We start from the raw sequence: 26,720 nt of genomic DNA on the forward strand, positions 1-26,720 counted from the left end.
CTCCATGATGTTTCTCAGACTGTACAATCTAAAGAATTTTTAATAGAACAACAATAAAATACAGCAACAGCAATTTAATGCCTCAAGTTCCAGTGTAGTTTTCATTATTTGTGAAGTCCCTTTGGGTTTATTTTATATGTATACTGACACTTGTTAGTAACCACACAGTTATAGCATTAAGTCCTGGTGTGCAGCTGTCCACTCATCCAAGAAAAGAAGCAAAAATCAACAAAATATTCAAAATCTGTGGCTCTGTGCAAATCAAAATCTGACATATTAAAGGTTTATTTCTTTCTTGTCTCAAGTCCTTATTTTTGTATCTTGACTGGGTTTCAAGTTTACAGCTCTTATCCATGAAGATAAATCTCCCCCACTGACATTTAAGTCTCAGATTTAGCTTTAAATAAATTTTTACAATATGTCTGCTATGCCGTGCAGAGAACTTAAAACAAGTTTGTTTTGAAAAGCCCACATGTTAGGGTCATTAGCTGGAAAGCCCTGGCCTGGGCAGCACCAAGCGGGAATTGACTCATAGTCTGTCCTCCTCCACCGCAGGGCCTCTGATTTTTCACCCCTATGAAAGGCTCCCTATTGACATGATGAATGGTCTTAGCCTCATACTGGGGCACTGAGGGAAACTGAGTCATGGCCAGGAGGTCATCAGCCCAAGCTTGCTTTTTGAACATAACCATCCATATGTATATTTAGAAATACACCCATGTGCCTTAGAAGGTTAAAACACTTAGAGGCAGCATAGCTGAGCAAACTTGATAGAAGAATCTATTCACATGAGTCAGTGGATATGTGGTAATATAAGGGCTTTTCAGAATGGTGAGGATGCCTGTGCTGTGATGCAGAGTCTGAGATGGATTTAAGGATCACTCTAAAATATAATATAATAAAAATAGTTGAAGTCTTCTTTTTGTCCCAATTTTAACTTTGTGCACTGGACTTCAGGTCAGATAATCAGCATCAGCTACATCCATCTATCCATTTATCCTTATCTGGGTCACAGGGGAAGCCTATCACAGCTGCCTTAACCTCCTAAGACCCGAACTCTTCCACGGCATGCATTTTTAATTTCTCTTTGATATTTGAGCATATTGGGGCCCGATGAATGGAAAAAGAAAGAATTACCAGATTTTTTTTTTTACCTTATTTTTGTTTTTATGAAAAATAAGAGCCACATATGAGGATATTTGTTTAAAATTTTGATAGAACAATAGCAGTATAATGTCCTCGTAAGTGGATATCAGGCCCTTGTAGAGCAAAATTGAGTATTTTGGTCTAAATAACCCAAAATGTGATGTCCACATATGTGGACGCCAGGTCCTGGGAGGTTAAGGTGAGAAGCAGGGTACACTTTGGACAAGCCACGTGACTGTCACAGGGCTAACACAATGAGATAAGGAACCATTCACTCTTACATTCACTGTCCTATTTCACATAGTTTTTCCTTCCCTTGTGCTCTGCTTCACTAAATGATAATATATGAGAAACATTAGGTTATTTTAGTCACATGTAAACACTAGCTTCTCATTTCTTTTACAGTTCCTCTTTTCCCCTGAGCTGGAAACTAAAGAACATTTTATTTTCTTAACTTTTTTCTGTTTTTACTTTGCTTCAATAAATAATTCCTCCTGTGAAGATGCTGCTTGATTTTTCTGTCTCCAATCATGTGTCATATAGATGTGTGCAACAGGTTTCCTTCTCACTAACCCACCAGCGGGGTCAAAAAAGAAAAGTATACCAAATGCCAGTGAGCAAGGTCAAAGGTCATTATTGTTTATGGGTGTAGCTCTGCTGGATGAAATAAACAGTACTGTTTATTTCCATGCTTGGTCTGCAGAGATGATGTTCAAGATATGTGCAGGTTTCTGGTAAACAGATGGCTGACATCTTGTTCCTATTCTAAAATATGTCTGTCTAATTGTTTCAGCCTCCTCTGTTTAGAATAGAGAGGAATTGAACACCATGAAGTGACCAAATCCACCTTTCCCTGAGCATCTTAAAATTACAGATGCAGCAGGCCACCGTTCACCCGCACACCACAGGCCGCTTTATAGGACACGTGAGAACTATCAGGACCCCTTAGAGCTCTAAATCTCAGGAAGAGCTCAGGATGCCCGTGACGTTTCAGACATGTTATACTCCTCAAGCAAGCCTTTGAACAGAACATGTGAGACACAGATGGCTGTAATCTTTGGGTGGAATGGCAGACTGTGGGAAGAGGTTAATTTTAGCAGGAGAAGGCGGTGCAGGGGAGCCAAAATGTTCTTTCTTAAACACAGTTTCCTGATTGTTTGATTGTCATTCAAATAGATACTGTCTTAGAAAATTCAATACTATACTGTATAAACATGGAACATGAAGTACCTCAAAAGATGTTGGTTTGACATTGCTTCTCTGTGGACTTACTATTTTGTTGCTCTTTTTGATCCTGTCTCCCACACTTATTATAATTGTAATTTCTTTTTCAGCCAGGGCCGGATCTAGCCTCTTATGTGTGGGCAGTTGAAAATGAGATGTGGGTAATTTGGATGAAAAAATAAAAAATAAAAACTGCTAATAAACTATGATTTATTGAATCACTGTTCAGCTGCTGGCATATCTAAAATGACTCTGCAGATGATCTCTAAAAAAACAACAATAATAAACTACTAAACTAATTGCTAATCAATTAACAAACTAATCAAGAATATTCAGAGCTCAGAGAGATGGCAGTGGTGCGCTTCTTCTGACCTTGGTGTTTCTCTTTTCCCTCACCACCAACCAGTCATGGCAGATGGCTGCCCTCCCCTGTCATTCCTTCCTGTCTTCCTTCCTGTTAAAAGGGATTTTTTTCCTTCCTGCTGTCGCCAAGTGCTTGCTTATAGGGGTTGTCTGCCTGTTGGGGTCTTTACCATACAATATATGAATTAGCAGTACAGGGTGGGCCATTTATATGGATACACCGTAATAAAATGGGAATGGTTGGTGATATTAAAGTCCTGTTTGTGGCACATTAGTATATGTGAGGGGGCAAACTCCTCAAGATGGGTGGTGGCCATGGTGGCCATTTAGAAGTCGGCCATCTTGGATACAACTTTTGTTTTTTCAATAGGAAGAGGGCCATGTGACACATCAAACTTATTGGTAATGTCACAAGAAAAGCAATGGTGTGCTTGGTTTCAACGTAACTTTATTCTTTCATGAGTTATTTACAAGTTTCTGACCACTTATAAAATGTGTTCAATGTGCTGCCCATTGTGTTGGATTGTCAATGCAACCCTCTTCTCCTACTCTTCACACACTGATAGCAACACCGCAGGAGAAATGCCAGCACAGGCATCCAGTATCTGTAGTTTCAGGTGCTGCACATCTCGTATCTTCACACCATACACAATTGCCTTCAGATGACCCCAAAGATAAAAGTCTAAGGGGGTCAGATCGGGAGACCTTGGGGGCCATTCAACTGGCCCACGACGACCAATCCACTTTCCAGGAAACTGTTCATCTAGGAATGCTCAGACCTGGCACCCATAATGTGGTGGTGCACCATCTTGCTGGAAAACTCAGGGAACGTGCCAGCTTCAGTGCATAAAGAGGGAAACACATCATCATGTAGCAATTTCAAATATCCAGTGGCCTTGAGGTTTCCATTGATGAAGACTGGACCCACTATCGTTGTACCCCATATACCACACCAAACCATCACTTTTGTTGTTCCAACAGTCTTGGAGGGATCCATCCAATGTGGGTTAGTGTCAGACCAATAGCAGTGGTTTTGTTTGTTAACTTCACCATTCACATAAAAGTTTGCCTCATCACTGAACAAAATCTTCTGCGTGAACTGAGGGTCCTGTTCCAATTTTTGTTTTGCACATTCTGCAAATTCTGTGCGCCGATCTGGGTCATCCTCGTTGAGATGCTGCAGTAGCTGGAGTTTGTAAGGGTGCCATTTGTGAGTAGCTAATATCCACCGAAGGGATGTTCGACTAATGCCAATCTCCAGTGACATGCGGCGAGTGCTACGCTGTGGGCTCTTGCTGAATGAAGCTAGGACAGCCACTGATGTTTCTTCATTAGTGACAGTTTTCTTGCGTCCACATTTTGGCAAATCCAACACTGAACCAGTTTCGCGAAACTTAGCAAGCAGTTTGCTAACTGTAGCATGGGAGATGGGTGGTCTCGTAGGGTGTCTTGCACTGAAATCTGCTGCAATGACCCGTTTACTGCGTTCACCAGATATCAACACAATTTCGATCCACTCCTCACGTGTTAACCTCTTCGACATGTCAATGCCTGTGAACAAAGAGAAACTTGTAAATAACTCATGAAAGAATAAAGTTACGTTGAAACCAAGCACACCATTGTTTTTCTTGTGACATTACCAATAAGTTTGATGTGTCACATGGCCCTCTTCCTATTGAAAAAACAAAAGTTGTATCCAAGATGGCCGACTTCTAAATGGCCACCATGGTCACCACCCATCTTGAGGAGTTTGCCCCCTCACATATACTAATGTGCCACAAACAGGACTTTAATATCACCAATTCCCATTTTATTACAGTGTATCCATATAAATGGCCCACCCTGTATATAAATTGAATTGAATCGAATCGAATCAAATCAAATCAAATCAAATCAAATCAAATCAAATCAAATCAAATCAAATCAAATCAAATCTCTAATGATGTCAAGATTGTTTGCCAGTGGAAGGCTTTGGAGGTCTACTCTCGGCTATTCACTTAATCAGAAATCAGACCTGGCATTTGTGTTTTCTGTGCTGCTTTTTCTACTGGCTAAACAAAATCCAAAATCATTTTTCTTATCTTTTGACTGGGTAGGCAGGATACTATGTTTGCATGAGCTCAGTCAGTCCAGAGCTATAACCAGCCTGGTTTCCAGCTGTAAACCATTCCACTCTTTCATGAAACCAAACATTCAGAAATGGAAGAAATGGAAAACACAACATTACATTTTGGACATCTTTTATTTTTAAATGGGCAGCACAAGTTATTTCCTGTTTCTACGTAACTCTCAGCAGTGTCCTTGTCCGATTTCTTTTATTTATTTAACAAATTTGAAAAGATACAATAGAAGGCAGTATTTCATCAAGGATATACAATTTGTTTCTCAACATATCACAACATCAGAATGTCTCTTCATAACCCTGAAATGAATTGACCTTGGTGGTTTAATCAATTGCAATTTTTCTTCAGTCTATGTATGAAGTCCTAATGGAGAATGCCTTTTATTAAAGCACTGCCGTATAATTACAATCACAATTACAATATTTTAAACACAGTTCAAAATTGAGGAAAGGAGACTGGTGCACACACCATTGAAACAAAAAAATGACATCAAGCTGTCACCAAGAACTGGCTTTCTCCATATCTTTTCCATAAAATGAAATGTTATATTTTCAGTTTCTGTTAAGCCAAACACCAACAATTTTGGATATTTTTTTTTGTTACAGCATTAAAGAACTTTTAAAAAGGATGTCTGGTATAAGAAACACAGCTCTGGTGTACAACAATCAACATGCCCTCTGACTTGTTAACTAAACCATGCTGTAAATATCAGATAATTTATCAGATTGTCTGGATGATAAATGTTTGGTTCAGTATCAGGTCCAAATGTGATTCTTCCACTGTGACTTATGCACCTGAATCCCTCCTGCTCGATGTTGGCATCCTTCCATATGGCCATCCACTGCTGCTTATTCTGGTTCTCTGAATGTATTAAAGATCTGTTGTACAGAACCATCTGGATGGAAACAAAATACATGGTTTGAGGCCGGCAGTCCTGGGAATGAGTTTCACCTTGGCTCACTCAGAGTGGAGTGGCCAGAGGACTTTGGTGATTTTGGATACTGAGTGTAATTACAGAGCAAATCATGGAGAAGTCTTTGGAGTTTGTGCACTGAATGCAGTAATCAGTGCTCTGTTTGATTCTGTCCACTGTGAATGCAGACAATGTCCCTACATAATGTTTTTACTTGTTTATAAGAGATAAGACTTCTGTAATGGTAAGCACAAATACTCATAGGATACATCCATACTGAACCACAAATCCTGAAACTACCAGTGTTATGATGATCTTTTCAGTTGTGCTGTGCTTAGAATGTATCTTTATTCATAAGGTTTATGGGTAGGGGGCCAAATAACAGGTATATAAGATATAATTCCCTAAAAACATTATTCTACCAACCTAACTTGCTAAATATCCTAAAATTACCCTAGGAATCCTTTAATAAAAATAACACCAATCCAATACATTTGCAGTGGCACATACACAGAATTGTATAAAGATCATAAAGAAAGTTTTTGCAAGTTATGAAATGCCATACAGTGTTAATAACAACTGTTGTTTTAGAGTTTACTTGCAGTAAGCTGCAGAAAGCTTGCATTTCTTTCCCTTCATAAGTTGTTTTAATTTTTATACGTATGAGAGGAATAGTAAAGTGGAATAAGCTCACAAAGTCTTTTGTTGATTTGATTATGTGTATTTGTAATCAGGTTTTCAGCATTTGCAGGATCAAGAAAAGTGTGATAACAAGTGGCAATGTCATCTACGAAACATCAATAATGCCACGTTGCTGTAATTGTGGACGAAAAGGACCAAAAGTGAAATCTCTGTTTCCCATAAGTAAAGCCATCTGCAGTGTAATAACATAACAGACAACCCATTAAAACCAGGAGCACAATCGCTTCTTTACTAATAAGCGGAAATGAGTGATCAGATCTCTGTCCTGCAGCAGTTCTTATCTCCTGACATTCTTTAAGCCCTTGTGCTGTTTTTATTATACAAAACACGAGTCCATTCAGTGAGCTGTGCTTGTCTGAGGAGCCTACATGTCACTGATGTAAATAAAAATCAGTCATCTTCTTGCTGGCTTGAGAGATTTTCATTCACAAACAAGCATGCAGTCAAGTGTTGATATCGTTTTTCTTTGTATTTGGGTTTTTTTTCTCTATAAAGTAACTTCCAATCTAATGCTGCATCTAAACACTAACATCACTCGAAGAAAGATGAAGATGGTTGTTGCATGACATGATATATTTTCTGTGTGTATAGAAATGTGGCAGATATTCCTTTTTGTATATGCTGAGGTAGTATTTTGCCTTTGGGGTGAGAGTGGATGTGGTTTAGACTTGGTGGCTTTCTTTTCTTTACTTAGGCCTTAATTACAAGCCAACCTAGGAAACTTTCATAGAGGAAATTGAGAAACACTGATTTGGGTTCAAGAAACATCATAAAAGAGCAAGGGCGATCATTGCAGTTGCGTTATTTTGGAAATAAACATATTGCTATATTAATCTTTTGACGTTTTTTTCTCCTTTTTTCGCAGTAACATTTAGAATAAGATGAAAGAGACGGTCATGCTGTGAATTTAAATCGAATGAAAATGAGGAGGTGGAATATGCTGGTAGAAAGAAATCGAATTTGGGGGCGTTCCTCTTTCGCCTTAAAAGGGGGAACTTTACACTGTGTCAGATTATGGGAATTTCTCTTCCCGGAGATCTGGCCAGCAGGGGAGCAAACTTTTTCCTTTACTTTTTTCTTTCTTAAATCTTCCTCAGCTACTTAATGCGTTTTTGAGTGCAACCCACCTCATTCTGACCAGTTTCCTGTAAAGAACCTTCTAGTGAAAGGGGTGTTGCAGAGTGAACTGGCAACCGAACGTCCCGGGGCAGGTCCTGACATTGCGTCGCCAAGAGTCCGGAGGCTGAGGTTTGTGTGGACGTTTCTGGGAAAACCTCTAGAGCTCCGATTTGCCAAAGGGGAGACCTAAGAAGAGGCAGATTCGCTTTTCCTCTGCACAGTCTAAGCGCAGGTTTCCAGCTCAGACTAACTGTCTTGCATTTTGAGGGATCTTCACTATTTCTGCAGCCAGAAGACTTATTGTTGTGGGAAATAAACAGAGCCCAAAAGAACTTTGACTAGTTAAGAAGTAATTAGGGCGTAAACAAATTTTGCATTTTGGAGATGTGACGTGGTTCTTAACTTTTCACTCTAGGACTCTAGGATTTTATTGAGTGTATTCCGCGGTGATAGATTTTTTTTCTGCGCCACTTGTGGATGTTTGCAGGTTATAACTGCAATGATCGACGCTTCTGATCTTCTGTTCTGTGAGTTGGAAACGAAAGTGCTGCTGAGATGAAGTTGTAGATCTGTGCTCTGAACTCTTCTCGTGTTCATATTGTTTGCCAGATTAAAGGCAGACAGCAACGTGGATTTCCTCAGTAGAAGTCATGCTCTGAAAGTGGTCATTGGCAGATTATGTGCCGATCCCGCGCGCGCTGCACGTCTTCATCTGGAATTAATTGATTGTCACCCTCAGATGCGCTAAAGACGCACAGGTTCAAGGATCCACCACTGGATCTTTGCATTTACGGCAGTGAGTGTTTAGCCTACCTTAATTTCACACAACAATGAGGGGTTTTGTTCTCAGTTTAGCTTTGATATATCTGCTTACCTGGACCCAAGCCGACAAACAGACTCACCTCAAGCGGGTGCAACTGCGCCGACGCTTTCAGGGACGTTTGCGCCCTGGATATGCTTCGGCAATCTCGGTGCACAGCAACAAGAGCGCACAAAATGTGCAGGCCGACGAGGCGATTCCGCTTACCGCCAAGTCGGGGAACCTGGAGGGGGCCAAGAGAGCAGGAGGCCGGTTGCGAAGGATAGGGACGAATGGACAGATTGGCTTGTCCCGTCAACTGACAGATGAAGGTACTCCAGGAGCCAGAGCCAGAGTTACCCGCATGCCCAGCAGCGCCGGGTCACCAAATCTGCTGGCCAGCTTTGCAGGAAAAAACCGAGTCCTCGTTATCTCGGCGCCCCATGACTCAGACGGCTACTACCGACTGATGATGTCACTTCTGAAGCCAGATGTCTACTGCGAGCTGGCAGAAAGACACGTCCACCAGATAGTCATGTTTCATCAAGAAGGAGAGATGGGAGGCAAGGTCCGGAGAATCACAACAGAGGGGAAAGTGATGGAGGAGCCACTAGATACTGCACTCATCCCCAGACTAATGAGCTTCCTAAAACTAGAGAAAGGTAAGAAGGTAGACGGCACAAGCCTATGTCTCAACTTGTGCATGGGTCAAAACGTCATTGCAGGTGCTGATATTAACCATATCATATGCTTAATCTATTAATGTGTTGATCTGCAGGCAAGTTTGGAATGGTGCTTCTGAAGAAAACCCTGCAGGTGGAAGAGAGATATCCCTACCCTGTGAGGCTGGAGGCCATGTATGAGGTCATTGACCAGTCACCCATGAGGAAGCTCGAGAAGCTTCGCCAGAAAGGCTTCATCCAGAAGTGTAAAGGAGCAGGTGTGGAGGGACAAGTGGAAGAAGGCACACTTGCAGGTGAGAATGATCATGATAAACATTTTTTCAACATGTTTGTTTTCACAGCAGGGAAATCCACACTTTTTAGTTTTAAAACTTCTTAATTAACATTGAACCTTTCTAGAATATATCCATGGTGCAGTGATTACCATATGTGCCTTATAAACAAAAGATCTTTGGTTTGAGACTGGGAGAAGCTGCAAACAGACTTGTACGATCTTAGTGTCAGTCCGCAGCCTGGATAAACTGGATGGTTACACCAGGAAGGGCAGCCATGAGATAAAGTTGACACTCAACCTTTCCTCAGGTTGGTTTTCACTTGCCCAGTCTTCATGTAAGTAATCTAGACCAGTTTGAATAATGTGAATAATGGCACTCAGGGTTTTCAGAAGGCTGGCAGCTAGATTTGTCAGCTGTTACAGTGTTCAGTGCCCTCCTATAAACTACAACAACTTCCTCACTGTAAAAACCTTTATGGTACTGTGCTATGTAGAATATAGCTTTTACTAAGCAACACTGTCAGTAGTTCATTATAGTTTATTACTATCTCAGATTACTTCCTAAGAGATTCTGTGCCATTATAATGCATTGCCAGCTGAACCTTAACCCTACTCTTAGTCACGCAGTCTCTTAAAAACACCTCATACAGAAACAACGAACAAATTCTAAACACCAAATAACTGAAAAACTCTCACAACACTGTTAAATCCAGGATTTAAACCAAAGAAGAAAATACTGTGTTACACTGTAAAATTATGTTGTATCTTGCTGTTCATATTTTTTATAATATCGTTTACAGTATGCAGCTGTACTCAGAAACAAAGTTGAGTACAGTATATTGCTGTACTAAAATTCCTGTAGTTTTACAAGGGTTTGTTTTTTTGTTTGTTTTTTTGTTTTTGTTTTTTACAGTATACACTGATGATGCATACCAATGCATAAATCGTCCATTAAACTTTGTTACATAAGTACAATGTAATATGTTACATTTAATGGAATCTGCTCAAATTAAATTTACTTAAATAGTATACATTCAGTTTATACAAAGCATATTTTCCTTAGGAATTTACTATTTCAATTAAAAGTTTGAATTTGAATTTAAATTAATCTTAAATTGTATTTATTTCAGTTGTGTTTTATTCAAAATTATTGCTTCGTGTTTATTAGGGTGAATAATCTTTTTTTTTTTTTTGGAGTGTATGCAAAATGAAATGTTTACCTGTGATCTCTGTCTCCATCTTGCCAGTTCCTGACACACCTACAATAAAACTAAACTCAAATAGCAAAACAACCCGACCTACTACAACCACCACCACAACAACAACTACACAACCAACCACAACTACTACCACTACAACAACAACAACAACAACCCAGCCCACGACCACCACTGCGATTACTACAACAACCAGAGCAACAACAACTACGACGACAACCAGAAAACCCACCACTACCACCACCAGAAGAACCACCACCACCACAAAAAGGCCCACTACTACCACCACTCAGAAAACGACCAGATCTCCTACCACAGCCCTGTGGCTCCCACTGCCAAGAACTACCGCTGATCCATACTACTACAACCGCAGAGAGAGGGAACGGTACCCACCGAAAACCACCCCAGCTGGAGATAACCGCACTGACAAACTCAACAGAGATCCACACAGCCGCAAGCTACCCATCACACATAGACTCCCAAAGACCAAACCCACCAAGAAGAAGAACGGTGGAGACAAGGTAATCTGTAACATTCATTTTAAAGATAGATTTAATAGATTGACTTTGTATTTTAATGGGTTTCAGATTCATGCTATTTATAGAATACAAAACACCTGGGTATATATTAGTCCTAAAACCATACATTACATAAATTTATAAATAATATCCACGAGTACATATGCAGTACACTTCTTGCTGATTACTTTAATTGCTTTTCATTGGAGCTTTTCAAATGAAATAGCTGTTTAGCAGCCAACATAACTAATTTCACCATCATTTTTTGTGTGTACAAAGAAAAGGTTACCACGACACCGGCTCAAGACCCAACCATTCTCACGGTGTTTGAATCAGTGAAGAAAATGAAAAATAATATCTGCTTTTGTGCGCAGGTGTTGACTAACGAGTATGAAGACAAGTATGAGCCTAGCAAGCCAACAGCAAGCAATCCAGAGGAGCCAGAAATCATCACTGTTATCACTCCTACCAGGAAGGGAAAGCACGATAAGCATGACAAGAAGAAGAAAAAGAATGACAAGGGTGCCAAGAAAGCCGACAGAAGAGGAAAGCCAGGGAAGGAGGGAAAGATCGGGGGAAAGAAAAATGGAAAGAAGGTGTCAAAGTACCCGGAGAAAGTGGACTATCCAAAGCCCACTAAAAAGCCAACGCCACCACCAAAGGGTGCCCTTGTCTCCTTTCTGGATTACTTTGAAAACAGGAGGCGGCTGCTGGTGAGAGCATGACATAATATTGACAGTTCATAAGAGGCTCTTTCACCTGGCAAAACTCCAGGTTTCAAGCTTTGGCCAGAGGGAAATGTCAGTACTCAGCGCACCATCGCTAAGTGTGAGGACAGGTTTAACATTTTGGCCAAAGTGCTTATTTGATTTCTTGCCAAAATACAGATGAATACAAATGTCAGACTATGGGCATCTGGAACAGTTGCTTATTAGCCTATTATATTTCAAACACAGCCACTTCCTGATAAGCAGATAGCATGGACTTCTCTGCACCCAGCCAAAAATGGCTCCAACAGATGAAGCATGATATGTGATTTAATTTCTGATTTAGCATTACCTCAGTAATTAATTGATGTTGCCTCCTTTCTGTAATAATCTAAATATCTCCTCAGTAATTAACTGAGTTTTCTGTCAAATACAACTATCAGCCAGCTTTATGCTAAGCTAACTGGCCGATAGCTGTTTAGTAGTGCTTTTTGGATGGATAGGTTTTGAGTTGGGAAGTTGAGCATTACACCATTCTGAATCACTGAGCAGCTGGCAGTGTGGAGCAGAAGGAAGTGACCTACAGTTGGTGCGGCTCCAATAAGGAAAGAGTTTGTTTTCCAAGACAGAGTACTGAAACGTTCTAAAGACTCACATCAGGACAAATAATTTACTGTTGATTAATTTTTCACTAGTCAACAAACAGGTAAGCACCTCTGTACCATTTATTGTACAGTGTCACTTCTTTATAGTGAAGTGGTAGGTAGCACAACCATCATCCAGGTATTTGACCGACTGCACAGCTGTGAGCTAACAGACTGTGCGGCTCTGTTTTGCAGCCAGTATAGATTCTTATCACAGTGGTGCTGTGAACAGGCTGGGGAAATATGCCCCATCGTCCGCCTGCAGGTTAATGTAAACATCACCTCTGCAGCACACTGTATTGCACGCGTGTGTGTCACAGCATACACAGGATACTCTAACCTCCCTGTTTCCACTCCCTCCCTTCCTCCAGCTGATTACATCCCCCAGTGAGGAGAACAGTATGTATGTTCAGCAGAGGGATGAGTACCTGGAGTCTGTGTGTGAGATGGCCATCAGGAAAGTCTCCATCATAACTATTTTTGGCTCTTTGACCAACTCCACCATGAAAATTGACCACTATCAGATAGGTAAGTAGTTCCATATGCAGCAATGTTCCCTCTAAGCTGCGCGCGTGCGCAATTGCGCACTGCTGGCACGGTCTCTGCGCACAGAAAAAAAAAATCTAACCTGAATTGAAATTAAAATTAATACTTTAACAATTCTGTTTTGCAGTGTTAGTCAGTAAGTGACTGGCTGCTCCCGTATGGGATTAGAACGATGCCACCTTATCCCATAGTCCAGCCAATAATGCGATTCACATTCGTATATACGCAGCTAATCAACGTGGTTGACAGGCTATGACAGCGTCCTTATGTGCCGACACCGGTGTTTTAGCTAGCAAAGCAGCGTGGCTGATGTGGAGTGAAGCCACGTTAATGACAACGTGTACAACCATTGGAGATGTGAGCAGGACAGACGGAACAATTGACGGAAAAAGTGTGGACTTTATACCAGTTTTTAAATTGTGTTGATAGGCCACGTAAAACCAGAGTTATGATAAAAATATATGCAATGTTTGGTTTTCTTCCTGAATACTATCGTTGTTTATATTTACTGCGGGAATAAACGGTAAAAACTGCGTTTTATAAGGAAAACGCTCGAAAGCCTGTGAGCAAAAACAAACTCCACCCCCCACGCTTTCCTATTGGTGGAAAAATGTACCATGTCGACCAATCAAAAAAATGATATGGCAACATGGTTGTTTAGGAAGGGGGAAGTTTTAGGAGTGACGGCGGTGTTTTGAGATGTGAGAGATTTGCCACGTTTAGCGCAAATCTTGTGTAGTTCGTGTGTAGTGTAGTCAATAGTTTTGTTGTGTGTGTCAGAACAATGAGGCGACTGCTGAATGTTACAGGTGTTACAGGAGTGATACATCTCCTGTTGTCAGGCCTGCAGGGATCAGGCTGTTGTTCTCCTTTATCTCATAGTGGACAGAAATTATTTTTTGGAGTGGCACAAATAATTTGTGTGGCATCAAATTTGATGCAGAACAGCTGATTGTTCTGTAAATAGTTTGAAATGTTTAGTTAAAAAAATGCCTTGGCTGCATTTTTAGGTAAACAGCTGCAAAAAACTTTGTTTGCATAACTCAGTTACTTTTTTGAAGAAGTAACTATATAATTAATTTCCCAACATTGGTCATTATATACTGTATTTTGCAGACAGAGAGTTACAGGACTCTCTCCCAGACCACAGACTCATAATAAGAATTAGAGCTTTATATAAAAAAAAAAGAAAAGAAAGAAAGTTGTGTTTTGGAGTTCAAGTAATTTTTACTGTGTTAACATACTACACAGGTCATGAACAATATTTTTTTTAAAATTTTCATTGTAAGTGGGCTAAAGCGTTAATTAAAAGTAGTCTAACATAAATGTAAACACTGTAATTGGATTATTTTAATAAACCATGTAACTTGGATGGACTCGATGCTGGCGTGACCACAGTGCACACGTCTGCTGTTGCTCACAGTGGTCCAAGGGACTGCTCAGGGAGTTTGTGTGTTCGCTCAGACACATGAAAAATTAGAGGGAACATTGATATGCAGTATGAGAGGGTTCAATACATTTTGTTTTTTTGCTCCTTGTTTTGACATGGTATATGCCACAATCGCTATTGACTGATGCAAGTCTTTCAGTTGCTCAGCCAGGCACCTTTTTTCAATAGTTCATGTGGCTCTCAATTTGGAGCAGATGTTTTCAGGAAGTGCAGCATTTCTCAACAGCAACATTTTGAAACAATGAAACATTTTTGAAGTTTCCAGCACTGAAGATGGATTTCCCAAACAGCACTTACATGCAGCAAAACACTGCAGTTAACCAGCAAAAGGCTGTAATTCTAAAACAAAGTCATGTTTCCGCTGTCAGTAAATCTTCCTTAGGATGACAGAGTCATCGTAGATCCAGCTAAATGCTTTTCCTGTCATTTTAAGAGCTGCCGCTTTTCTGTTCTACTTTGTGAAGACACAGAATACTCACATGTAGTATGAGGAAAACAATATTAAACCAGTAACACAATAGTAGGAACTTCTGTGTACCACACACACAAAAAAAAACAAAAAACATGTAAACTAGAAACACAGAACAACAAAGCAGTTAGTCCAGGTTTATTTTTATTGCCCCGATTTACAACAACAGCCATCCCAAGTTGTTTTATATACTAAAGACCCTGCAATACAAGAGAGAACCCCAATGATCAGATACCCTGCAAGTAAACATTTGGTGAAAGTGGGAAGGAAGACCTTTTTAACAAGAAGAGATTTCTGACAGAACCACCTCAGGGTGAGACAGTTGGGCAAGTGAGGAGAAAGAGAGGAGAACAAGGCGCAACCTGCTGGAAAGAGAAGACAAATAGTGAGCAGAGAAGCTCAGAGAGTTGTTCAGTGCGATGCTCAGAGTGTTTTGCAAAGTCCCCCAGCAGCCTGAGCCCACAGCAGCATGACTGAGGGATGATTCAGGGTTTCCCGATCCAGCCCTGACTGGAAGCAATATGAAAGAATGTAAGAAATATGATCTGTCTTTCTAGTCCTGTATTTCAGATCAGTAGAAGGCTTTTGGAGGCAAAGGTAATGTCATCTTAGATGAAGTTAGTGGGTTAGGCACTGTGTTTCTGAAACATCAACCCATTTTGTGTATTAGTATACTATTGTAACAAAACAATGATGGGAATCAGTGTCCAGCCACATGTTCTCACTGACTTCATCACTAATCTCCTTCACAGTGTAACTCTTTCTCTTACACCGGAGGGTTGTTGATAACAATTTTGGTTATCACCAAAAAGGAAAGCATTTTTGCTTGACTTTAACACTTTCTTGTCTACTCAAGCTTGCTCTCTACTTAGCACTGAAATAAACAGACTCAGGCATTCTGTCATAAATGTAAGTAAGTTTGCATGTTTTTAGGAATACAGTAGACGTGATTTGCCTTAAAATACTATTTTTCAGGGAAATGTTGTTGTGTGAGTGCTGTCCATACTGAGACTGTGGCAAGGAAAAGTGTCTCCTGCCACGTCTGCTGTCCTGTCCTTGTTTTACCTTCCTCACATTATGTCAAACTAGATGTGTTCAGCAGAGATCTCTGCTCCCACAGTGACATCCAGAATGCGCACCGACTCTGCCAAAGCCACAGTGTTTTGTGCTTCTCTGTGCAGGTGATACTAAACAGTGTTGACCTCTGAATTCAGTGATGTTAGATTCGGCTCATTTACCATAATACCGTTGCTTATTTTAGTAATTATACTTTATTTGTAGCTAGAGGTAGGAATGCCTTCAGCTTCCAATCCAAAATGTGATGAGTTCAGCAGCTATGAAGTACAGGAGTCTGTATAACATGTACCAGGAGAGCAAACCAGAGTGCATACCTTTCCTGTGCATCATCTCCTGCGGAGTTGATGTGTAAGCTGGAGACATTTAATTCATCACACCCACATGCACACAGAGAGCAGTTATAACAGTGCTTGAAAACCTACTTGTTCAAATGCAACAAAACTGCTGCTGTTTTTGTGAGACGCGCTGCGTCATTTGTGCTTGGCTTCTATTTTGAGACATTTTATAGCCGTCTCAAACCAGAGGCTGCGGTTGATGTGTGTTAACTGCTCTTTGTTAAGCTTTTTAAGCCTGTCACTCGATGTGCAGATGAGGTTTTATCCAGACATAATGTTTTTATGTAGTCACATTGTTGTGACCCACCTCTGTTGGTAAGTCTTCATTCATTTTAATTATGAAGGCTTGATTTAAGTTTAGGTTAAGGTAAGCAACAGTATGTAAATGAATCTCAAGAAAGTAAATGGAAGTCAACATAAGAGTCCTTGGAAGTGAGAGAAACGCACTGTGTGTGATCATGTACAAACAGCTGGTCCTTTCAGCATTGCCCCTCCTCTGGTTACAGCGACTTCATCTTTGGGTTTTAGCCTGGCTGGCCAAGTGTATGTTTTGCATATAGACCATATTAAAGAGTGTTTGCTGTACATATCTGTGTGTACAGTCTGTCTTCTGCCACCTACATGTACTGGGGGTTTCCTGATGTGATTGCTCATACACATTACACAGCAGAGAGTGGGCGAACCAGCCACCAAGAACACACTGTTCCGTGGTCTGTATGTCATACACACACACACGGAAGGAGCTATGATTAAAGGCTTTGGTCTGCATAAACACCAGCTCCATTAGACTTTGAGACATCCAACCCTTTTAGATCTCAGCTGCTGTTTGTCCAGTTTGTCCCCGATTCATTCTGCATGCTTCAGTTCTGCTCTTCACTCAAGAGTCTAATTCTTAAACTTCTCAGACAAATTTGTTAAAGGAGCAGTTTTTTGAAATCAGCATAGATAACTAAACTACAAGAGGAGTAAGCATGTTAACTGGGAAACAATTGCTCTTCGTTTTACGTTAAGAAATACGACTAACATGTCTTAAGCTGTTTTTGTATCTGCCCTGTACTTTTCCAGCCTTTTGAAGCCGTAACCATTTAAATAATTGTCAGGGGGGGGGGGAAAAACAAAAACAAAAAAACAATCAGAAGACACAGATGAGCAATCACTTGGTAACAGTGAGAAGAAAAAAAAAAAACCTCCTTTTGAACAGGAAGAAACCTCAGGTTCAGTGAGAGGCAGCCATCTGCCGCAACCGACTGGCAGTGAGGGGAGGGAGACATGACAGAAGACAGATTAACCAGTAGTGTGCAGTTTTCCTTTTTTCCCCAATTTTTCCAATCTGATATTCCGGGCAATATATTAGATTTACATTTGACTTTTGGACCACTTCACTAAGATTCCAAATATAATAAATGTTATGTTCCTTTGATTTTAACAGTTAATTGATTTTCTTTAAAGGGGAAATTAGTACCCCCTTTAAAGTAGGAAAGTAGATATTGAATCCGTCTAATGTGCCTTTATTTCTCCAGAGAATGACAAGCCTATGAAGGGCCTTCGTCAGGAAGACCTGGTGAACCAGGATCTGATCACAGAGCTGAGGAAAGAGTTTGGCATGACCTACGAGGAGTTCTACATGGTCCTCACAGACACTGACATGAGAGTCAAGGTAGAGACTTACTCTTTCTAAGCAGTATAGGAGGATTATGTGAAGGCTGTGTCTCTATAGTGTAGTGGTTTGCACATTTGCCTAACAAGTGAAAGATCCCTATTTAAGTACCAGGAGGAGGAAAAAAATCCCTTGTCGGGAAGAGCATCAAATACGCCAAATTAAACATACAAGTATACCTGTTGTAGTGACTTGTGAATAATTTAATTCAGGTTTAGGTAAATAGTGCCAGACCACAGTCACATCAAGGCATGTTAGATTGATAATAAAGGGGCAGCCAAAAGTAGCTAGTATGTGATGGGCAGCCCCATAACAGAATGGCCATGCTGTGTAGATCAATTAGCTTGTTGAATAGTTAAATTAATGCAGTGTGAATTTGGAAAGCATGTAAGTCAAGCTGTTTTTTCACTCTAAAATGTAAAGATGTCCCCTGAATGAACCACACACACTCACATTTTTGTTTTGAAAAGAAAAGAGTTATAAACATATACTCACTGAATGTGATGGTGTCGAGGAAGAAGGTTGTGTGGTGAGCTTTTTTGAGAACTGTAGTTTCACGCTGTGATGAAATTCTTAAAAGTTACATGTTTTTGGGCAGCTCTTATATTTCACACCAATTTCAAGTCCTGTTGGAGGGACTTGAGAATGCATTACTGTCAATCAATATCCTCTCAAAGAGCCATATAAATATACATGTGTATACCCTTGTTCTTGATCTAGCACAGCTGATTTAAATGGCTAAATAACCTCCTCAGCATGTCTTGAAGTTCTCCAGAGGCCTGGTAATGAACCAATCATTTGATTCAGGTGTGTTGACCCAGGGTGAGATCTAAAACCTGCAGGACACCGGCCCCTGAGGCCTGGAGTTGGCTGACCCTTGTATAAAAGGCCCCAAAGTTCATAGGATAATTCTATTGGTGTTCATAAGTTTATATAAGTTTATCTACTGTTCATTTAATATTCAATCTCCTGTCAGTTTGGGCCAGCCCACCATCTGGTGACATCATCCGGTTAGTAAGGTGGGCAGTTTAATGTCGGATGAGCAGTGTTGGTCCGGTGGGGGTGCACTGATTCCTGCGGGATGTTTTGTAAAACCACACACATACACACGCAACTGTTTTACAGCCCCAGGAATTGAGTTGTGACAATAAAGTGCCTCAAACCAAACCTCAAACTCCTTCTTCCCTACTCTGCGACAATTTGGCCTTAAGTGGTGTTCTGGCTGACACACCGGGGTGACCGTAGTGCTCAAAGACTGAATCAGTGCCACAACCGTGCCTATCCTTGATATCTCCACTACAACCCTAATCTAGAGGAAATAATAATGAGGGAGAATAATCTTTAGCCTAAATATGAGAACTGTCATTAATGTACCTGTAAAGCTTGAAGCAGAGAGATAAACAGCTGTCAATATAGGCAAAGATAATGTGGATGGGCATACAGATATATCTAGTGTTCACTTGATATGTCTACACTTGGTTTCCACTCCAAATTAACTTTGTTTTAACTGTTGCAAGTGCTATGGTGAGATACCAAAATTAAATGGTCTTGTTTTAGTAAACTGTTAAGAAAACAAAAAACAAGGTGTTGAAAAATAAATGAGTAAATATATATTTGTAATGCATCGGTGCCCAATAAACATGCAGTGAGGTACATACGTGTAAGCTAAACAGTCTAAACATATGATGTCAAAACCCTGTGACATTCCCAACAGCCTCAGCTCCATGTTATGTTTAGGACTAATTAGTACATGCTAACAAGATGGTTAGCATGATAGTGATGTGTTGTCATTGTGAGTAACTATAATAGCAGGCTGACACTAACTTTTAGGTTCAAGCGCCACCATCAGTCTCAAAGAGCCTTTAACAAGCATTTGCAGTGTAAGTTCTTCTCAGTCAGCTGCACTGTAAATAGCTGACGTGACACGAAGAGAAGAGAAGCAATGCAGGGAAATGGAAAACATTCATAAAAGATATCCCCCTGCAGATTAGGCCACGTAACATAGCCAGCATCGGTAAATGCTTCTTTTTAATGTCTGTTCTGACTCTGGGAAATAAATATTTGTAAAATATTGTGAAAGTGAAGGCAGTACTGGGTATGGCTGTTACAGATGTACATACAAAAAATAAGAAGGAACCAAGTAGAGCAACAATGTAACCAACGCAAAGTGCCTTTGGATGCACGCACACATCCAAAGGCATTTCTTTGGAAACAGGAAAAAACACAGAAGAAGACCCAGGAAAGCAGGCACATCATGGTCTGGTTGACTTATTTCAAAACTAAGTTACAGCGTTCTTGGACAAGACTGTTGTCATGTAGCATATTCACCAAGACTGCATGATCAGCTGTGTCAAAGGTCCTGCCTTCCTGGAACATAGCCTTAAGGGATTCAGTCACTGAATTGTGAAAGACCTCTAAATATACTATGGTATTTTAGCAGGGAGGATTTTAATCATACTTTTTTACTTGCCCTTTCACATAGTCCTGACTAATACTTTTAAACAGCCTTGATTCTCAGCACTGCTGTTGGTCGGTTGGTCCTCTTCCAGGGATCACTGATTCACAACTTATCTGCTTACACTTCCATTAAATCTTTCTCTTTTTCTCTGCCCTAATACTGCCAACATGGTGCTTTTACTAAAACACTGTTTAAATTTACACAACATGACATTTGCTCAACATCTGTGTATAAGAGTGTGTGTGCATGTGCCGGGATAAATCACCAGCCTGTTTTTCGGACAGATTCATCAAAGAGGCCAGTGTTCACATCCTCTGCTGTCAGCAGCAGAGACAGAGGAGTCTGTGAATGTACACGGATGTGGGTGTGTGTATTAGACAGAAAAAGGACAGAGAGCGCAGTGCAAGGAAAGGTGTGAAAGAATCAGAATGGCAACTTCAGCATGTCCTGAGGAAGATGTACAAGTGTGTTACATTTTTGTGCACGTTTCAGATGTTCGTGCTGTGTCCAGTTAGGATGAAATGAGATACTTGGTTTTGCTGCTTCCCAGAAGTTGTTATAAAGATTTGCTGGGATGTGGTAAAGGCCACACCACATTTACTAACATGCATAACTTCATATAATCACATTACTGGAAGGAGTTTCACCATTTTCATGCAGTGGATTTCTATTTTAATGCCCGCTGTACTGTAGTGTTACTTATTCTTTTATTTTTTGTCGACAGGGATTTTGATTTATTTATTCTGTGGTTTCACCTCAGACTCGACCTTTGGGAGAGTATGACTGGTTCTTGTCAATCTTGTTTGTCAGCAATCCTATGAGGTTCCCATTGCCATGAAGGCTGTATTTAACTACATCGACACCTTCTCCTCCCGAATCCGAGAGATGGAGCAGCAGAAGAGAGATGGAGTGGTCTGTAAGAAGGAAGACAAGCCCAGATCTTTGGAAAACTTTCTCTCCAGGTGAGGATTTCTGTGGAAATATAGGGCATGACCAAAACACTGTGGATGTACAAACATTAAAACCTTTTTTTCTGACAAAGACATCTTAAGAACTATCAGCAGGGATTTGCTGATATTCGCCCATGAGTGAGATCAGTTAATAAAGCCTGTAGACAAAAGATGGACAGAGCCACTGATCCACTTGTTTTGAAAACCTTACATTTTAGCATTATGGTGTGGTGTTTTTGGAGACACAATTCAGGTTGAGGTTGAGAAAGTTATTAGCTAACACTAGCAAGCTTGGTTAATAAGCTGCAATCATAAACTGTTCGGGGATCACACAAGAATGGATTTGTGTACAGGAATACTGCTGTGATTGTTTTACATTTTTGATTGTTTTAGTCATAGTCTTTTGAATATTTAGTTTTAGTCATAATTTAGGCATCTGAAATATTGTAGTTTCAGTCTATTTCTATTTTTAGTCTGTTAAATATCATTGAAAGTGTAAAGGTTTGTTTCCATCTTATTTTCCTTGATATCAAATGTGAAATGTGTGCATATGCTCACTCTCCTCTTCCTCCCAGGTTTCGATATTTTGTCACATTTTATGCACAGGGCGATTACATCTGATTGGGTCACTTCCAAACTCGTCCCGCCTTTGTACACAGCTTAAATATTTCTGATTGGATCTCACATTTTTTATTTTTTTTAGACCAAAGTATCAATATATTCCATCGCACTTTTTTGTCTCGTGCACTAGTTTTTAGTTAGTTATTGTCTCCCTTTCATCATGAAAACAAAGGTAACTGACAAAAATTATGACAAAAATAATTGGTCAGTGAAATTAACACTGGATAAGAGCACCCATGCTGATGTAGCATTAACTTGTAGCTTAAAAATAACATACACAAACCATTCCATAGGTGCAAGATTTGCATGACAAATTGAGGTATTCAGTACAGTTTCTATTACAACATTTTATTGAGATTGATGCCATATATAGGTTGTGCCCCCAGGATCTATATAGTCTGTGTAGTTGGAATTACTGGGTGGTCCCATCATGCTGTGTCCACATCAGTCAAATATCTGTTGCAGTCAGCTGGACCACAATTAAATAATTCTGAGCAGCACTTGGCAGACTGCAGCAGCCTGCATGTGTGTGTTCCATGAAAATCAAAAGTAACAAAAACCCTGCCATTCCTCAAGGCTGAATCATTTCAGTCACATTTTCTCCTGGAGATGTCTAAAGCAGACAGGCTGTCTTTTGTTGCCATAGAGACCTGAATCCCCCCGAACACAGTGTAGAGATCTGGCAGGTTTTTGACCATAATTCCGGGTTGTCACCCTCTGGCAGTAATAGGGGGAATATGTAGCACACAAGCACAAACTCCTTGTCTTGGTACAGAGCTCTCACTGCGGGACCAAAGTGCCACTTAAATCCGGACTCAAATTTTCTGTGATTGCAGGTTCCGATGGAGACGTCGCCTGTTCATCATCTCCGCTCCCAACGACGAGGAGTGGGCCTATCAGCAGCAGCTCTACGCCCTCAACAGCCAAGCCTGCAATCTGGGTGAGTCACCAGAAGTCAACCAGTTTCACTTTTCAGAGGTCACTTCAGTTGCTAAAAGCTCAAATATGCTCGCCACCCATGCTCTAATTGAGTCTCTCTGCAGTTTGGTGCTGTTTAGGTGGTGTAGGTTTTTTTCTCCAAAATCTGCTGCCTGCTGCAACCAAAAAACAAATCTATAAGAAACACAGTTGCAGGCTCAATGAACCGATTGTTAGTATGATTAACACTCCTTAGTCTAATTCATCGTAAACGGTCACGATGTGACTGTTCACTGTACTCTGTACCCTATAACAAATGTTGTAAGAGATTTAACAACTGACCTTCTGATTAGTGGAAGATGCACAGCCGCCCATAACAATCTTCTGTTCCTGCAAGTCCGAAAGTACAAAGATTCATTTCCTGGGAAGAGATACCTAAAAGAGAAGAACTCTTTATGAAACTTCCCTTTGATGACATGTTTATTCCAAGGTGACCTTCACTTCACACGGGCCTGTGTCATGTCCCTGCTTGCCAAAATGTTAGTCAGAATATTCATGAATATGTTAATCAAATGAAGAAGCAGTGAAATCAAATGAACAAGTAATGTTTTTTTGTTTACTGCAACTTTCCAGACATTATCAGCCTGTGTTTATGCACATGAGCACTATGTGTGTGTTAATGCGTGTTCACCAGCGGATGTGGAGAAGGATCCCAGATGACGGAACTGGCAAAAAACTGAACCGTTGTTCTTTTCCTCCCCTGGCAGGAGACTTTTCAGCCGGCCAGTTAGTCAACTTTTCCACAGTAACTTGAAAGTTATTACCGCACATCTCAAAAAGAGTCATTTGTCTCAACTTTGCAAATCTCAACAACCTGACATGTTTGACAGGTTTGTGGAAGATACATGTAAACTTTAAATAGCCCACAGTGAACTTTCCTTCTCTGCGAAACCAAATAACTGCTGTCAGCAGGACTTTCTGCCCAAGATGAACCTCACGCTCTTGTTTTGTTTGCACAAGCTGAAGATTTTGGACATTTCTTCCTGGCTCCCTTCAGACTTTTGTTGCTTCTGCATATTTATACAGGTTAACATAGTCTGTAAAAAACACTAAATGGTCTTTCACGTGTATGAGCTTGACCTTGAGTCAGATGTTTTATTTGTAACAATCAGCCATTAAATCTACAATTACATTATATCAGTTTCTGACCTTAAGGGCTAGTGAACAAGATGACAAGTAATCTTTCACTGCCCTCTCTTTTTGAATGTTTCATGCCTGTTTCACCTTCAAACACACATACACTGTGTGTACACAGGGGCATTAAATAGGGGTTTATATTTAAGCCAAAGCAAATTTTTACAACCTTGCAATGATAAAAAAATATTTTTAGCTTACTGTTGATCTGTGAAGCATTAACAGATTATTTATCATTTGTCCTAGCTTATAAAGCTCTCATGAAATATAACTTCCTAGAAAGTGCTACCATTTATCTGTTTGAGTGTACACTGTTTTTATTTAAGTCAAGTCAGATGATTGGAAAAATCAGCTTTTCTTGCTTTATCACTAGATCCAGTTTAGGTTCTACTGGGACTTTTTTCCCTTCATGTGTTGCTCTTGGCTGGTTTAGCACCCAGGGCTGCCCCCTCGCTCCCTCATCCCACACAAAGGCCTGTCCTGCTGACTGGGCTGAAGGCCTGAGAGGTTTGATCCTGGTATTCAGTACTTGGCGCTCACCAAGTGAAGCCAGCGTTCTCCTGTGTTTAATGTGGGCTTTCTCGCTTCAGAGGAAACAGCTTTTTTGGCAGGGCTTTCCGGACCACCATCACATTCTCCTCCCTTTACCTAGAGACCAGAGCTTAGGACAGTTCCAATAACAAATAAGTAACAATCAGCCTAAATAAGCAGACTGATAAGGAACAGTTGGTCAGCATACTGCTGTTCTCATTTGAAGTTATGCTGTTGTCTAAAAATTGTTTGCCTCATTCTGATGTCTTTTCAAAAAATGGTTGCCATGGTTACACAGGCCTGAGGCACATCGCCATTCTGAAGCTGGTTGGCACAGAGTCGCCAGATATGGGCGGAGTCTTGGAGCTCTATCCTATCAATGGTAAGAATTTTTAATACAAAATAGTGAACAGATATATTTTCTGAAAGCTAAGGTCTCTACTTTTTTGGTATCTGAGTTCAGTGTGATAAGTTTAGAGGAAGAGGAAAATGTCGATGTGCTACATCTATTGTGAAATTCACTCTTTAATACGTTGTTCCTAACCTGATCCTCTGGTCCATCCAGGGAGTGCTACCGTGGAGCGTGAAGGGCTCTCAGCTACCCTCGTGAAGGACATGAGAAACTACTTCCAAATCAGCCCAGAATACTTCTCCATGCTGCTGGTGGGGAAGGATGGCAATGTTAAGTCCTGGTACCCCTCACCCATGTGGTCCATGGCCATTATCTATGACCTGGTAGACTCTATGCAGCTCCGCAGACAGGAGATGGCCATCCAGCAGTCACTTGGCATGCGCTGCCCTGAAGACGAATATGGTGGCTATGGTTACCATCAACATGGATACGAACACGGTTATCAGGATGGCTATCACCAGGGGTATGGTTACTAACAGGTGTGTGCTTTCCAATGATGCACACTGGCCTGCAGCTGGTCCTTGGTGCTACCTTCCTTTGGCCCAAAACCTTTTTGTGTCTTTCCCATCTCCCACCGGGCAGTTGGCACAGACGAGTATTTTGTAGCACTTAGTGAAGGGAAGAAAAATGCTTTCACATATCCAGTTCTTTAACATTCCCTGTATAGCATAGTACGCTGCTTTATACTTAGCAGCGTCAGATCTGGTTAGTCAGTAAATTTATGGATGAACCTGAAGGTTCAGAGATGGATTGCGTACTTTAGTTTTTGCCGGGGTTTTTTTTGTTTGTTTGTTTCAACTTAAAACATTATTGCATCGTCTGTCATCTCTTACTGGCTTTTTTAGGTCAGACTTTGACCACACACGTTGATTTTGTAGATAATAGAACATATTTATTGGACATCTGTTGCATTTGAAGTGCAGTTGCCAATAATATTATTAAAAGCATCACATTATTTCTCTTTTGTAAAGTTTCTGTTGCTATACATTGTTTCTATTTATATTCTGTTTCTATATGGCTATATGAAAATAAACATTTGTTTACTACCAGGTCCTTTAAATTATTTGTCTCACTTTCAGTGCCAATGCGCTGCAATAATCTTTTGAGCAACACCTCCCCCCAGTGGCAAAACTGGAAAAATATTTCCAAGTATATTTTAGTGGCCATGTAATGATTGAAACAACCTGCCGTACTTGTAATATCTACAGTAGTTTCAGACCTTCTCAACTTACTGTCCCCTCAATGCAATCACATTTGCAAACACACTTTGTGAGTAAGAAGGGCTGGAATCCACCTACCCATTTTCTTCCACTTATCCAATTAAGGGCATGGAGAGGCTGGAGCATCTCTCAGCTTCCGTAGAGCAAGAGACAGAGTTTGTATTAAACATGGCCAAAGTGTACGTACAAGTAAGTCTTGTTCATTTAAAGCTTAGACATCAGACTGCGTTACAGTCTCTTTTCTCTTGGATCTGTATAATGTTAGTGGGTGTGGAACACTGTTATTCAGCAGGTGGGTAGAATATCTAAGAGTTGGCTTAAAGGAACTGATAGGGAGCTAAAACAGCTATCAAGCATGTGCAAAGTAATAGAATAAAAACATGGAGTTAGAGCAGCTAGTACCCTTTAGGTCTTCCTCCAGAAAACCGCAGTATTTAAATAAATGCACAT

The 26,720-nt window shown here is 40.5% G+C and overlaps 1 protein-coding gene across 1 annotated transcript; it reads left to right on the plus strand.

Annotated features, from left to right (window-relative positions):
• The first annotated feature begins 7,509 nt into the window (after positions 1–7,509).
• Positions 7,510–26,099, plus strand: ccdc80 (coiled-coil domain containing 80). Its single transcript, XM_063498729.1, has 10 exons — positions 7,510–9,051; positions 9,168–9,365; positions 10,594–11,084; positions 11,456–11,794; positions 12,804–12,960; positions 17,830–17,966; positions 21,235–21,386; positions 22,832–22,935; positions 24,937–25,020; positions 25,204–26,099. The coding sequence occupies exons 1-10, from the start codon at positions 8,421–8,423 to the stop codon at positions 25,524–25,526; spliced, it is 2,616 nt and encodes an 871-aa protein (XP_063354799.1). The 5' UTR covers positions 7,510–8,420; the 3' UTR covers positions 25,527–26,099.
• Positions 26,100–26,720: the final 621 nt, after the last annotated feature.

This window comes from Pelmatolapia mariae, linkage group LG16_19 (assembly GCF_036321145.2).
Source record: "Pelmatolapia mariae isolate MD_Pm_ZW linkage group LG16_19, Pm_UMD_F_2, whole genome shotgun sequence".
NCBI lineage: Eukaryota > Metazoa > Chordata > Actinopteri > Cichliformes > Cichlidae > Pelmatolapia > Pelmatolapia mariae.